This window comes from Podarcis tiliguerta (assembly GCF_965153285.1).
Source record: "Podarcis tiliguerta genome assembly, chromosome: 9".
In the NCBI taxonomy this organism is placed as follows: Eukaryota; Metazoa; Chordata; class Lepidosauria; order Squamata; family Lacertidae; genus Podarcis; species Podarcis tiliguerta.
The window spans coordinates 72,641,955-72,658,190 of record NC_139542.1 but is presented as its reverse complement, the minus strand read 5'-3'; the positions used below and the strand labels follow the sequence as shown (position 1 = coordinate 72,658,190).

The 16,236-nt window shown below is 39.1% G+C and overlaps 1 protein-coding gene across 4 annotated transcripts in view; it reads left to right on the top strand.

The window, feature by feature from the left end:
• CPEB2 (cytoplasmic polyadenylation element binding protein 2) overlaps window positions 1-16,236 on the top strand; it is a 64,141-nt gene that overhangs the window by 17,722 nt on the left and 30,183 nt on the right. For all 4 annotated transcript variants that reach the window (XM_083399008.1, XM_083399009.1, XM_083399010.1 and 1 more), the window contains exons 3-4: window positions 10,901-10,991; window positions 14,528-14,578. In XM_083399008.1, the coding sequence (XP_083255134.1) occupies window positions 10,901-10,991; window positions 14,528-14,578 (142 nt within the window). The remainder of the gene's footprint in view (window positions 1-10,900; window positions 10,992-14,527; window positions 14,579-16,236) is intronic.

Sequence of the window (16,236 nt, the reverse complement as noted above, 5' to 3'; positions counted from 1 at the left end):
GAACTAAATCCTATTATTTTTACGGTTTAGTCAATGAATACAGCTGGGATCTGTGATTTGAAAGAGGTGGGGGAAACTGAAAATTTAGTCAGTTCCAATGGTATCCATTTCACTGGATCCAGCTTCCGTATGTGGGTGTTCCATCTGTCTGTTTCTCTTGTGCACTTTTCCACACTTACCTTTCCTCCATTCCTTACAGACACTGTCTGCAATTTAAAGCTCTGTGTCCAAGCACCTCTCCCTCCACCATGAAAACCTGCTCTTTAAAGCTCTGTCAGAGCAAACTTCAATCCATGGAAAACTCGAATGGACATTTGCTCTGATTCAGCTATCCTTCCCTTCCTACCTTCTTGGCCACTCTGCTTTTTATTCAGCTGCTCAGGTTGCAGTCTGAGCCTTGAAAAGTATAGAAAGATGAAAGACAAAGTTGGAAGGGTAATGTTCTTTCCCACTTCATTTTTAACTCAATGTGCTTTTCAAAGCTTAGATCAGCATTTCAGCTGCTGACCCAATCCATGAGGAGCACAGAGCTGAAATAATAATAATTTTATTATTTATATTCCGCTCATCTGGCTGGGTTGCCCCAGCCACTCTGGGCAGTTAAAAAGAGTGCTGCTCTTCCAGTTTCCTCCTTCATTGTTGCATACTTCTCAAGGGAAGCAAAGGTAATCTGTCCTTACCAGCACATAATGTTGGGGACAGTGAGAATATATATATATGGGTTCAGAAGCATGGCAAGTGCCAGAGATACTCCTCATAGGTACCATTTTGCCCAAGAGTGTCACATAAACATACCCAGGATTATTTTAACACTGTGTATGCAGGCTCTTTAAAAAAAAAAATGCAGAAAGTGCAGTTGGACTGCAAGATAGTGAACTGGGTCTAGATGATTCAGTAACAGTATGCTGGTGTCTTATCAGCTACAGTGGCTGACAGGCCTCATCTGCACTACAGTGGTACCTCGTGTTACATCCCGTCCTCCTAACGAATGCTTCAGGTAATGAGCTCTGCTGATCCAGAAGTAGTTGCCCCTTGTTGTGAGCTTTGCCCCAGGATGCGAGCGGGAGTCGCGCACCGGCGGTGCAGCAGCAGCAGGAGGCCCCATTAGCGAAAGCGCACCTCATGTTAAGAACGGTTTCGGCTTAAGAACAGACCTCCGGAATGGATTAAGTTCATAACCGGAGGTACCACAGTATACATTGAAAGCAGCATCATAATACTTTAAACAATCATGGCTTCAACCAAAGAATCCTGGGAACTGTCATTTGTTAAAGAGAGAGTTGTTAGGAGAGACCTTTTCCCCTACAGAACTACAATTCACAGGGAAGAGGGATTGGCTGTCAAACCAGGGGTCTTCTAACAACTCTCAGTCCTTAAACTACAGTTCCCAGGATTCTTTGGGGAAAACCCAACAACTATTTAAAATGATATGATACTGCATTAAATGTATAGTGCAGATGAGGTCCCAGTCTCTTTTCTGACTCTTGGTTTTAACCTTAAATGCCCTCAATTGGCTTAGGACCAGGACATCTTAAAATAATCTTCTCCCAGTTATATCCACCCACATTTTGAGATATGGGGATGAGCATACCTTTCAACTTTGGTGTTCTCAGTTTCTGATTTTTCTAATTTTAGTTTTCCAAATTTCTGCAGCAATTCATAGATTAGAAATATTAATAATGAAAATTTATCAGCATTTTAGTACAAATTTCTTCTAATAATTACATGTTTACTGTACAGTTTTGACTACACATTTTGCAAGAATTCCCCCTAATATTTTGTATGTTATTTTCATAAATATATTCATTTTTATGAACACTTTCCACTGATACAGGCAATTTTATAAACATTGGTTGGAGAGTTGCACTGCAAAATTCAGATAAGTGCAAATTTCGAATGATAGCTGCATTTGGTTCTTATATTGTTTTAGAAGTGAACATTGGGCAGGTTCACCTTTAAATGTAAATGATATCTAATTTCTCCCCTATCCCTACTCTTCAGGGTCTCTACTCCTAATACCCTTGCCAAATGGTAGCTACCAGGAGAAGGGCCTTCTTGTTGGTAGCATATCAGCTGTCCCCTGAGAGGCTTCCCTGGTGCCAGTCTCACCTTCACAGTCATTTTGGCACAAGGTGAAGACTACTTGGTACTCCTAGGTTGTGTTCTTAGGTGTATTTCCTCTTCTTAAAGATTAAATTTAGGTCCTTCCATTGGCTCAACAATTGTGTAATGCTGGCAAAGTTTAAGGTTTGGGAATCTAACATGTCTATTTTAATGCCAGCTGTGTCTCCATTGTTGCTGTTAGTCTTTCATCCCTCTTTCTTCAATAGACAGAGCTTTTGAGTCTGAGGTATGGTGTGCTAAGTGGTTGTATTGGTTCTCCAATTTCTTTATGCAGAACACTAATTACTGAACACATGGTTAGAGAGAATTTTAGAGCCACATTACTATCATGGTTCTCTTGGGTTCAGCTGTGCTCTTTTTTTGTTGAAGCCTGAGATTTATGATGTTGCCTATAGAAGGCTTACTTTGTTTGCTGGAGACTGTGAGTAGTAAGACAGGTTTGGCCCCAAACATGTATAGGTTACTGATAAACCATGAGGAAGGTGCAGTAGATGGTCTTTGTATGTGTTGAAAAGAAAATAGTTAAATAGAAATAGATGATGGACAACTGATCTCACTTTGGGATAAACCTTTCAAATCAATAACTCTGATTAAGGGATCATTATTAAAACTAATTCATAACTGCTATCTTATTCCACAGAAGTATGTCATATCAACCCTAGATCCTCTCCATTGTGTTGGAGAGAGTTCAGGTAATTGAAACTTACCTTCATATGTGGTGGAGAAGCCACAGAGTTTGGGAATTCTGCCAGTGAGTTTTAGTGAAATTAGAGCCATTACAAAACAGGCTGTAAAAAACTCGCTGCAACTGGCTCTTTTAAATTTATTTCTAGGTCATCATAGAAGTATGAAAAGTAGCAAACTAATAAACAGTTTGTTATCTGCAGTCAGTGTTGGTGGCATGCGCCTGGTGTGACTTCTGTGCAGTAACTATAGATTCTTGCTACCAAAAGGTCTAAGGAAGCAGCATTACTTGAGAAATTGATACATAAGTTTAAGTGGATGTGGAAATTGAGTCAATGTGGACATGACTTGTTTTTGGCAGCTTGGCCTGATTTTATTGTTTTTACAAACATGAAGGAACATGGTTGTCCTCTACCTGACAGATAATAAAGTTGAGTAAGTATAACCTAGTACTGACATTATTGTCAGTCCACCACAGTTCCTCTGTAATTGATTTCATGTATTTTAGGGGATTTTTTTAAACCTATATTGACTCAGATTATTATTTTTGCTTTGTTTAGTGATTTTATATTTGAGGTACATACTTTGCTATAATTGTAAAATTTCATAAAAGTTCTGCTTGGTTCCCCAGCTCCATTCCCATGGTAACACTTGCTCTGATAACATCCTATTTTGATTGCTGTAAAGTTTTTTGAGGAGCTGTTTGGGAAGCTGTAGAACACAGCTGCTAGGAAGTTAACTAGGTACACCAGGTTAGGACAATATAGCACTAGTCCTGAAGAACCTGTGGTGGCTGCCTATACATTTCCAATCCCAATCCAAGGTGATGGTATAGATATATGAAACCATAAATGACTTGTGGCCTGAATATGTGAATAATTTCTCCCTCATGGGCTTATCCATGTGTTAAGATCAACAGGAGATGCATTTTTCTTGGCTACATCACCAGACACAGGATGTAGCATGGTGACACGGAATGGACCTTCTCAGTAGTGATTGCCTGGCCTTGAAATGACCCCTGGTCTAAGATTCATTTGATGCTGACATTTGTTTTTTGCCATTGTTTAAAGATGTAGTTAATAAATTATAGTGGTACCTTGGGTTACAAACACCTCGGGTTACAAACTCCGCTAACCCAGAAGTAGTACCTCGGGTTAAGAAGTTTGCGCCAGACTGAGAACAGAAATTGCGCACCGGTGGCGGCAGCAGGAGGCCCCATTAGCTAAAGTGGTACTTCAGGTTAAGAATCGTTTCAGGTTAAGAATGGACCTCCGGAACGAATTAAGTTCATAACATAATGTAGCACTGTATAAGTTTGTGGGGTTTTATATATCTAGAGAGAGAGAGAGAGTGTGTGTGTATTGGACCTTCTGTTGTGTGAACATGCTTAGGATTTACAATGTAGTAGAGTGGCTTTTTGTTGTTGTTTAGTTGTTTAGTCGTGTCCGACTCTTCGTGACCCCATGGACCAGAGCACGCCAGGCACTTCTGTCTTCCACTGCCTCCCGCAGTTTGGTCAAACTCATGCTGGTAGCTTCGAGAACACTATCCAACCATCTCGTCCTCTGCCATCCCCTTCTCCTTGTGCCCTCCATCTTTCCTAACATCAGGGTCTTTTCCAGGGAGTCTTCTCTTCTCACGAGGTGGCCAAAGTCTTGGAGCCTCAGCTTCAGGATCTGTCCTTCCAGTGAGCACTCAGGGCTGATTTCCTTAAGAATGGATACGTTTGATCTTCTTTCAGTCCATGGGACTCTCGAGAGTCTCCTCCAGCACCATAATTCAAAAGCATCAATTCTTCGGCTATCAGCCTTCTTTATGGTCCAGCTCTCACTTCCATACATCACTACTGGGAAAACCATAGCTTTTGCTATATGGACCTTTGTTGGCAAGGTGATGTCGCTACTTTTTAAGATGCTGTCTAGGTTTGTCATTGGGCAGGGGTACCTTTACCTTTACCTTAGGTTTGTCATTGCTTTTCTCCCAAGAAGCAGGCATCTTTTAATTTTGTGGCTGCTGTCACCATCTGCAGTGATCATGGAGCCCAAGAAAGTAAAATCTCTCACTGCCTCCATTTCTTCCCCTTCTATTTGCCAGGAGGTGATGGGCCCAGTGGCCATGATCTTCGTTTTTTTTGATGTTGAGCTTCAGACCATATTTTGCGCTCTCCTCTTTCACCCTCAATAAAAGGTTCTTTAATTCCTCCTCACTTTCTGCCATCAAGGTTGTGTCATCTGCGTATCTGAGGTTGTTGATATGTCTTCCGGCAATCTTAATTCCGGCTAGGGATTCATCCAGCCCAGCCTTTCGCATGATGAATTCTGCATATAAGTTAAATAAGCAGGGAGACAATGTACAGCCTTGTCGTACTCCTTTCCCAATTTTGAACCAATCAGTTGTTCCATATCCAGTTCTAACAGTAGCTTCTTGTCCCACGTAGAGATTTCTCAGGAGACAGATGAGGGTGATCAGGCACTCCCATTTCTTTAAGAACTTGCCATAGTTTGCTGTGGTCGACAGCAAACTATTGACTTTTGCATAGTCAATGAAGCAGAAGTAGATGTCTTTCTGGAACTCTCTAGCTTTCTCCATAATCCAGCGCATATTTGCAATTTGGTCTCTGGTTCCTCTGCGTCTTCTAAATCCAGCTTGCACTTCTGGGAGTTCTCGGTCCATATACTGCTTGAGCCTACCTTGTAGAATTTTAAGCATAACCTTGCTAGCGTGTGAAATGAGTGCAATTGTGCGGTAGTTGGAGCATTCTTTGGCACTGCCCTTCTTTGGGATTGGGATGTAGACTGATCTTCTCCAATCCTCTGGCCACTGCTGAGTTTTCCAAATTTGCTGGCATATTGAGTGTAGCACCTTAAGAGCATCATCTTTTAAAATTTTAAATAGTTCAGCTGGAATACCATCACTTCCACTGGCCTTGTTATTTGCAGTGCTTTCTAAGGCCCATTTGACTTCACTCTCCAGGATGTCTGGCTAAAGGTCAGCAACCACACTACCTGGGGTGTACGAGGCATCCATATCTTTCTGGTATAGTTCCTCTGTGTATTCTTGCCACCTCTTCTTGATGTCTTCTGCTTCTGTTGGGTCCTTGCCACTTTTGTCCTTTATTATGGTAATCTTTGTACGAAACGTTCCTTTCATTTCTCTGATTTTCTTGAACAGATCTCTCGTTCTTCCCATTCTGTTGTTTTCCTCTATTTCTTTGCATTGCTCATTTAAGAAGGAGAGTGGCTAGATGCCTGCAAATGTCCCAAGCACTTAGGTCATATTTGAGGAAACTTCAGATTAACAAATGTGCTTTAAGTACTTGCAGTTATTTAATTTCTGTACTGTTTACACTGAGTGAAGAATTAAAATGAGGAAGAAACAAGGGTACAGAATGCTCTTTAAAGAGAAGAGTAACATTCTGTTCTGGCTCCTTCATTGTTTATTCATGTGAATGTTGCAGGAGTAAGGTCCCTCTGTTGCTGTTCCCTGGTAACACTGTCTAGCACTCTAGGCAGCAGAACCAAGGAGTGCTCAAGGATAGCTTCTTGTAACCTCATTGAACATGTTGCTCCTTTGGGAGAAAATAGTGTTGTGTACTCTTGCTATTAAAACGTCTGTTGCAAGTGCAGAATCCCTGCATAAATTTCTTACATTCACATGAACATTGTTGGACACGGTTGTAGGTTTGTTCAGTGGGTCCTCCATGTATTTGGACATTAGCGAACATACAGTGCAATCCTAAGCATGTTTACCCAAGAGTAAGTTCTAGTGCAGTTTCCTTCCTAGTAAATGAGTATTAGATTACAACCTTCAAATTACAACATTGATTGGAGGAACCCTACTGACTATACATATTTGTGCATGTTTTGTCCTTCAGGTTCTACAATGCATTGGACACTCAGGTCAAACTCAGATTCAAAGTTTGGTGATAATGGTGGTTGTTGTTTTATTTCTTAGATTTGGTAGTCACTTGTTACCCAAAGGTCTCCAAGTTTCTTATGACACATCTAAAAACATAAACATGAATCATACCATTAAAATAATTCATGCAAAACACCTACAGTTCTCTCTCCTCTCTCTCTCACTCTCACTCTCTCTCTCTCTCTCTCTCTCACACACACACACACACCAACCCCCCACAACTGTCACAAAGGTGCTTTGGAAGCACACTACTAATACTTTAATGGGCTAGTCTGTGCTGTAAATCTAAATTTTTGGAAAACTTGTGAACTGGTTTTCAAAAGTCTTTTAGACTGAAAAAGTGAATTGTTGTGGACCATAATGTGTAGTTGTTTGCCAGTGCTGGGCAGTACTGGATGTTTTGCAATGTGCAGATTGCTACTTTAGATACTTGGAATCTTTCATGTTTTTTGTGCTTCTACAGCTAAAGTCAATCCATAGGGATTTAATTCTAAATAAATGCTTTAGGAATAAAAGGGCAGCCAAGATTAGAAAAGCTAATAGTTGGAGTAATGGTTTTTCCCAAGAGGCAATGATCCCACACCCTTTTCAATAAACTAGGATAAACCAGCACAAGTTACAATTATTTATTATTTAGTCCATATTTAGTATTATTTAGCCCATATTTAGTACCGACACTGTTCAGTATTGTATTATTATATGGCAGTCAATGTATATATTGCTTTAAGTTGGGGATGGGAAACCTATGGCCCTCCAGATGTTCCTGCACTACAACTCGCATCGTTTCCGATCATCGGCTCTGCTGGCTTGAGCTAATGGCAGTTGGAGTAGAAAAACATCTGGAGGGCCACATGTTTCTCCATGTCTGCTTTAAAACAAAGAAAAGCAGGTTCTTGTGGCAAGAAATTTGCCTTCATAACGATGAAGCATCTGAGAAATTGGAGGTGATACACAGATGTGATATATAGGCTTAAAATCATAGCTCCCCTTTCCCTGACTTGTCAGTACTATAGAGGCCACTATAATACATATTTAATGGGTAGCTGCAAGAGAAGAAACTGGGTAGCATGCAATAATACAATTTTAAGAATAATTTATATACTCCTGGAATTCTCTTACATGGGGCTGCAATGTTTAGATTTGCTTAGCTTCAGCAGTGCTGCAGCTTCATGTTCTCTTGAGTTCATTATTGGACTCTTGTTCAGACGATTCTCTTTAGAAATAAGGATGGGATTGTATTGCATGGAAGTAAATTATAGAGCGCAAAATAGCATGCCTGTTAAAAGTTAAAACCAGACAATAATTTTAAAAGTAATGGCGAAGGAAGGTTTACTATATTGTACTCTACAGAATGGTGTGCATTTCCTGCAAGATGATTACTAACCAACTTGAGCTGTATTGTCAGTTTTGAGCTACAAGTCAAGCTGGTTTCCTTGAAGTCTTATCAGATCAGATGCTATTTTGCTTTGTTTGAATCGCATAAACAGTAAATATTTAGATGAGTATGTGGGTGTTGACCCTCTGTATAATAATGCAGAATGTTAAACTGATGTATCATGAACAAATCTAATTAGGCTATGTTTTAAAGTGTGAGTCTGGTTTTTTAAGTAGAAATTAGACATTCAACCATAAAGGAAAAACTACATGTATGCAATCCTTAATTTTTCTTTCTCATCATGTGAAAAATCTAAATTTACATTCCTGGAAAACTACACTATTGTGTTCAAGAGTTAAATTAGACAGCAATCCCTTACCACCACTATTGGGTTGCTGCTTATACTATTCCATTTTCTGGAAGTGGCCTCCATGTTTATTTTTCCAGATCCATCATTTTAGGATGGTCCTTTTTCACTGTCTAATGTAACATATTATGGAAATAGATGGTAAATTGAAGGGTTTTTTAGGATGATTGAAGTAATATTTATTTAAAGATGCGTAGCCTCCAATCAAACAATCTCTGGGGCATATTAGTTACATTAGCAAGAGTTAATAGCTCATATTATAGTGTTATTGTAACAAAGAGAGCTAATGTGGGGGTCATAGTAAAGTCTCTCCACAGCTGTGTAATATTCCTGCTACTGCTATTCTTATATCCTTCAATATATATTATGTTCTTCAATGTGCTTCCATTGGAAATCACTTAGGGGAAGGGACTTCTCACATAGGCCAGATGAAACATGGCTTCTGGCTGGAATGGTGGCCAGGAAGAGCAGTAGTCAGACATGATGTTACCCCTTTTTTTGTTCCTGCTCCAGTCCTTAGGAACTTATGGTGATCAGTTTCATAGATTACAAGTATCATTTACACACTGTCTTCTGGATAAAGAAGGATTGGTGATTGTTGCAAAAATTGGTACCACAAAAGCTAATTACTGTACAATGAAACCAATCAAATATTTCTTCCAAAGTATACGGACTTCCTGACAAAAACCTCACACTCTTAAAGATTTCTTAAGCAAAATAGATGCATACTCAGAAGGTTTCACTTAGTGCCTGCATCAAAATTGTGGACCTATTGGGGAAGGATCCCCAGCGAGCTCCATTAACATAATTAATTAACATCTAAAAAAGTAACATTTAAAAGAATAGTAAAACGGTTAAATACTTTCTCATCCAGTGATCTCAGGGTTGCCAAGAGTGGTGTCTTTCGGCCATCAAATGCCTGGGTGGGTGAACAGAAATGTTTTCAAATTCCTCCTGAAAGTTTGTTATGATGGAAACAGATACATCTCATTCAAAACATGGGAACCACCAAGGAAAGAGCCCTGTCATGGATCAAAATCAATGGTTGTAGAGGGACATCTCTGACTTAATTAGATAAATGAAACCCATTGTGTATGAAGGTACTCATAGCCAAAAGTGGAGGAATTAATCCCTTCTCCCCTCCTCCAACTGAGACCTTCAGTCTCTGTACTATTTTAGACTATAAGCTGCTTTATCTTTCTGTTACGAAATACTGAATAAAACATTTTTTAAACAAACCAAATGACTCAATTCGTGACATTTTCTGCTGTAAATCTTTTGGATAATCAAAAACATCAGTTGCATTGTTAACAATGTTAAAGGCAGTGTGTGCGTTCATAGTGTTGGTTTCATTTCAAGGTGATGGCCGATTAAATATAACCTGATAGGATAGTTTAGAGCAGTGTGGTATGCCATACTAGTAGGCAGATTAGATGTGAAGGAAGCTGCATCTGTGGCAAACAAATCATTAGAGGGTAAAGGTTGAGATGATGGCCTACTTCTCTCTTCTTGAAGTGTTTCTCAGAAAAAAAATATTTGCTGACCTGCAGAACAATCTGCACATGCATTATTTTGCTCCTGGCTTTACAAGGAAATGGGATAGATTTCTTCATTCTCTGTTTCCTACCCATTCACCTTAGTGTCATGCCTAGAGTTGTTTGTATGAGGAGGAATATATTAGCAGGAGCTAATATAGTCTGATTTTTAATTCTTCCTTGGGACAGTAAACACTTCTAGGAAATAAATAATGATTGTGCCATTATTCCCCAACCAGTTTTACTTAGATGGTTCTGGTCAAATCTAGGTGTCCTCCTGTGATTGTCTCCTGAATGTTCCCTGTAACATTACAACTCTGGGTCCAGAGAGAGAGGCTGTTTCTTTCTAAATATTCTGATCATTTATAAATATATGAACTGACATATAAACCAAGCAGGTTGCTTCTCACCAACCTAACCTTTATAGATTTGATTTTATTTGTTGTTCGAACATATTTCTGTAACAATCTGTATTTCAGAAGACACACGCTTCTAATTCCCAAATAGCATCTGAGCTGTTTAGTAAGATGCTAAATATAGTTAATGCTAAATACACTTGTGTGTAAGCCAAACTTACCGGTACTTCAGTGGCAGTTGTTTCAAAGTAAGCATGACTAGGTTGATGGGTCAATCTGTGAGGGAAAGCACTGACAATAGAATATTTCATTTCCTCTAATTTATAGTAAAAGTAAGTTTTTAAAAACTGATTTATAAAAATGTCTATGAGAAACATCTGTGTCCTATTGTACCAACAGTTGGAAGGAAATTTTATGTAGAGACCTTTATTACAAAGCTTAAATGAAGACTATTATAACAATAGCACACTTTCACTTATTCTAGAAATACTGTCCTTATTTTTTTTTTTAGCTTTAATGCTATGCATTTGTTCTTTTCTAGGATCGAAACAGAATGTATGACAGTCTGAATATGCATTCCTTGGAAAATTCACTCATTGATATAATGAGGGCTGAACACGATCCTCTTAAAGGTATGTTACTTCTGTAGGTTAATGTTTCAGTCTGTAGGAGAGCTCTTTCACCATTACTGTATTTTCCTTACTTGAAAAAAGTAATGTTGCATTGGTGTTTAATCATATGCTTACACTGAATAAAGCAAGATGGGTCCTATTCAGATGTGATTGTTGGAAGTTATGCCCCTTTTCCACAGTTCTCTCCTGGAAAAGATACGGAGAGAGCTTTGGGCTTTTAAAAAATATTATTTTATTAAATTTGTATACCACCCATCATCCAAGTATTACATGTTCTCTTCCCTGCCCAAATGAGGAAATGCTGCAGGCAAATATCCAATTAAATCAATTTCTTCTTGGTGAGCAGAAGAATGAAGCATATTGGGAACCATAGGTGCCAACTTCCTGGGGCCCTGGGTGTCTCCTTGGTTCTGTGGTTTATTCTTTTGACAATACAGTGGTGCCTCAGGTTAAGTACTTAATTCGTTCCGGAGGTCCGTTCTTAACTTTCAGTTCAGTTTCTTTCTGAAACTGTTCTTAACCTGAAGCACCACTTTAGCTAATGAGGCCTCCCGCTGCCGCCGGAGCACAATTTCTGTTCTCATCCTGAAGCAAAGTTCTTAACCCGAGGTACTATTTCTGGGTTAGCAGAGTCTGTAACCTGAAGCATCTGTAACCTGAGGTACCACTGTATGTTTACATTTGTAGCATCAAAAATGAAGCATTTAGAACTATAAGCATGTTTCAGATTTAGATTCTGACTGAGTCTTGCCCAGTTTGGGTTTGTTTTTAAAATTCATCTAAAGCACTATCCTGTACATATCTACAAATAAGAAAGCACCATTGACTTCCTGGGATACAAACTCTCAGATAAGTTTGCATACCATAGCCTACTAAATGTATGTATTGACTATAATGCTAAACACACTTAATAGGAATTAAGTCCCATTGAGCTCAGGCTGGTGCTGTTACTTTATTGAGAATTGTATTTATGTTTGAAAATCAGACTTTAAAGAATAAATTGGGTAACACAGATTGATTGAACAAATAAATAACAGAATGTCAATTCTATGAAGTAACAGCTTGTTGCCTTTTCATCATTTTGTATCTCTTAGTAGCCCTTAAATAGCTATAATAATCTAGCCTTGTAAATAAGCCCACGAAGTTTGCTCGTTTTCTGAATGGTGGCATAGGAGGAACCAAGAGCTCTATCCCACCTCCACCAGTCCACGGCGGGGGGGGGGCTTCCTTACATTGATATCCTACTTGTTTCCTATGTGGTATACAGAGGAGGGATGGTGGGCTCCATCCTTCATCAACCATCTCCCACTGCCTTGTCTGCCTACTATTCTTGCGGCTTCTCATGAGTCCTTAAATGCACAACTGTAATAATTATTTGATGAGGACTATCATTACTATAGTTTAAAGTTACTAAAACTAATCATTTTTTGATCCAGAAAGGGCTTTTTCTATTATTTTTGTTCACGGTGATTTAAGCAACTTCTCCCAAAATGCTATTGTTGCCTGACTTCCAGTCTTTCATCGCTGTCTTGATAGCGCTTACAGTTGTAATGGGAACGTCATTCTGCAATGGTTGAATGAGGAGCTCCAGAGATGCATGCACAAAATCTGGAATGAGGAGTGCAGAATTGTGTGCTGCACCTGCTCCAGTTCATTTTGATGGGGCTTATGCAGAGAACCTCTTGTTAAGTTGTTCCTTAGGAGCCTAAACTGAAGATTTGCTGAGTGGCAACATAATGCATTATTTGGAGCATATCCACATTGCATCGCTCAGCATTCTCCTATTATGTTAGCTCAGTAAAATGTACAGCTGCCTTGAAAGTACATAGGCAACTACAACTATTTTTTAAAAATTAAAAAATTGTCCAGTTGCCCTTTGGAGACCAACCAAGTTTGTTATGGGTATAAGTTTTTGTGTTGCATGCACATTTCTGATCAGCGTTCTGTGCTCTAAACAGAAGCAAATAAAGGAGGAACTCTTCTGAAGAAGTGTGCATGCACACGAAAGCTTATAACCAGAACAAACTTAGTTTGTCTCTAAGGTGCTACTGGGAAAAAATTAATTTTCTATTTATTTATTTCGACTGCGTCAGACCAACACGGCTACTTACCTGAATCTACAACTATTTAAGATTAAGGTGCAAAAATTGCAGGGTTAAATGGAATTGTGCCATTGCCTCCCCTTCTCCTGTGCTGTCCATCGTTAGATTATAGGTGGTACTAGGTTTGCCAAATCAGAATATTAAAAATAAAAGATGCAGCTGGGCAATCACGTTGGGGGCTTTTGATCTGAAATGAGGGGGCCTTACTTTTTTTTGTATGTCCTGGACACTGATTTCACTCGGTAAAGTTTTGTATTTTTTAAAATGAGAAAAAGGATGCTAATCTATATAGAGTTTAATTAAATCTGTCTTAAAACAGAATTACTGCTTTCATATGTATTTAGATGCCTGTTTGAGTCAGTAGTATTTAATACATTCACTTGATCTAAATTATGTATGCAAAGTCCTGCATGAATGGACCCTTCATGATTTGTCATCGGTCATCCTAAAGACAGAGCAGTGATTCTAAAAGCTACGGTATATTAGTATATATTTGGGGATTATAGCAGATTTATTTAGAGCTTGAGGTAATATGCCAGTCTTCCATAACATAGTAAAACAAAGCAGCTGTTGTATGTTACTAAAACTTCTTAGTAAAATACAAAACCTTTTGTTATGTGGTTCTAAATATTCAGAATTCAATTATTATAGGAGTTCTTTCTTTAGTATTTCCTAACTTAAATTCTAAAATGTACCAGCCAGAAAACATTCATGGAACTTGTATTATCTTAAAATATGTATTTAAATGTTTGGAGTAAATGAAAACCAGCTATACCAGAATAAATGATTTTGTTTGAGCTGTAGTGTCAGAAGATGTGTTTGAGATTTGAGCCGCTTGATATTTCTCCAGTGTAACTGAGTTTAAGCAGTTAGCTAGAAGTTTTCATAGTAAGAATGGAAAAGGAGACTTGGAATAGTCGGCACTATTTCTGGATTTCTTGAAACAAAGAGAACCTTTGTCCTCTTGGAGCTGATCCCAAAGCACATTGCAGATCTTATGACCAGAGAATTAAGGTTAAGAAGTTCATTCTTTCAACTTAAGTTGGCTCAAGGGTGGTGTTGGCTAATCGAGTAAAATATTAGCTGGTTCTGCTCTTGAACAAAATGGAGTTATGGTGCATGGGTGTATCCACGTATATAACCTTCTTGGTAGTGGCACTCTCCCTGTGGAACACGCTTCAGGTGTCGAGGAAATAAACAACTATCTGACTTTTAGAAGACATCTGAAGGCGGTTCTGCTTAGGGAAGTTTTTAATGTTTTATGTTTTAACGTGTTTTTACTATTCTGTTGAGAGCAGCCCAGAGTGGCTGGGGAAACCCAGCCAGAGTAGTGGGATATAAATAAGAATTTTTTTATTTTTATTAAGTATTTTTGCACATCTTCTTTTTTCCATTGAATATAATGGCTAAAATCCTACAACTATTTGTTCTTAGGTCGTTTGAATTACCCACATCCAGGAACAGACAATCTTCTAATGTTAAATGGTAAGAGCTAGTCTTCTAGCAGTTTAATTTTCTATTATCATAGTAAGCTTATTTTTTTAAGTACCGCTGCATTCTGTTACTGAATAATCCACAAATAATCAAAGATAGCCAGCTTTTTTGAGAACCATGGCTGTCTTCCACTTCCAAAAAGTAGTAGCTCATTTTACAGTATGTTTATATATTGTTGTATCCAGTGCATTTTGTGTGTGGAAGTACTCGACAATGTGGAGTACTGGTTTCTCTATTTTTGCTGCTCACAGAAGCCATTTTGTGCTAGCATCCACAAAACCTACATCAATATAAAACTACTGGCGTTAAAATAAAAAAAACAGAAACCAAATTTACTAATTCCAGCATTTCAGGTATGCTTTTCCTCCTCCATCTGCTTTATTTTCTACCAATATATGACAATTCATTTGAGATTCTGTCATCTGACACACTTACTTTACATGGTTGAAATAAGTTTGCGTTTCTGTAATGGTGCTTCCTGCAAATTGTGTTTGCTACCAGGGGTGCCAACTTGAATAAAATATTGTGTGGGCCCGGGTAAGCCCCGGCCCACATAATCTATCACATGATGCAGTGCACACATACAATTTGAATGAGAATGCCCATCAACTTTGTGGGGGCCTGGCCCCCTCAGATATTTTATTGTGGGGACTGAAGCCCCCATGGCCCCTAGGAGCTGGTCCCTGTGTTTACAACTAAAAGGATTTAGATTTAAAACACTCCTTGGGTGCATAGGATTGCAGTCTTACTTGGAACTAATGAAATCAGTGGGATTTACTTCTGAATAAACATGCATATAATTATGCTGTTCGGCAATAGAATGAGGGCATTTGCAGTTTTATAAACACAGAATTCGATGATCTACTGTACAGTTTGCCATGCCTGCATTTATAAATAGTGAAGAATTCAAGTTTTAATACTTCATATAAATGCAAAAACAAATCAGAATTGCCACGACCATAGGAGCGTACAGTGGTACCTCGGGTTAAGTACTTAATTCGTTCCGGAGGTCCGTTCTTAACCTGAAACTGTTCTTAACCTGAAGCACCACTTTAGCTAATAGGGCCTCCTGCTGCCGCCGTGCCACTGGAGCATGATTTCTGTTCCCATCCTGAAGCAAAGTTCTTAACCCAAGGTAATATTTCTGGGTTAGCAGAGTCTGTAACCTGTAGCGTATGTAACCCGAGGTACCACTGTACATAGATCTGCTTTTTTCATTATTAACAGTAGTACATACTGTAGTACAGTAATGGGAGAGATATTTGAACTGATAGTTAAAGGTAAAGGGACCCCTGACAGTTAAGTCCAGTCGCGGACGACTCTGGTGTTGGGGCTCTCATCTTGCTTTATTGGCCGAGGGAGCCGGTCATGTGACCAGCAGGACTAAGTCACTTCTGGCGAACCATAGCAGCGCACGGAAACGCCGTTTACCTTCCCGCCGGAGTGGTGCCTATTTATCTACTTGCACTTTGACGTGCTTTCGAACTGCTAGGTTGGCAGGAGCTGGGACCGAGCAACGGGAGCTCACCCCGTCACGGGGATTCGAACCACCGACCTTCTGATCTGCAAGCCCTAGCCTCTGTGGTTTAGACCACAGCACCACCCGCATCCCTTGAATTGATAGGATGTTGCAAAAATCAGGTATTACA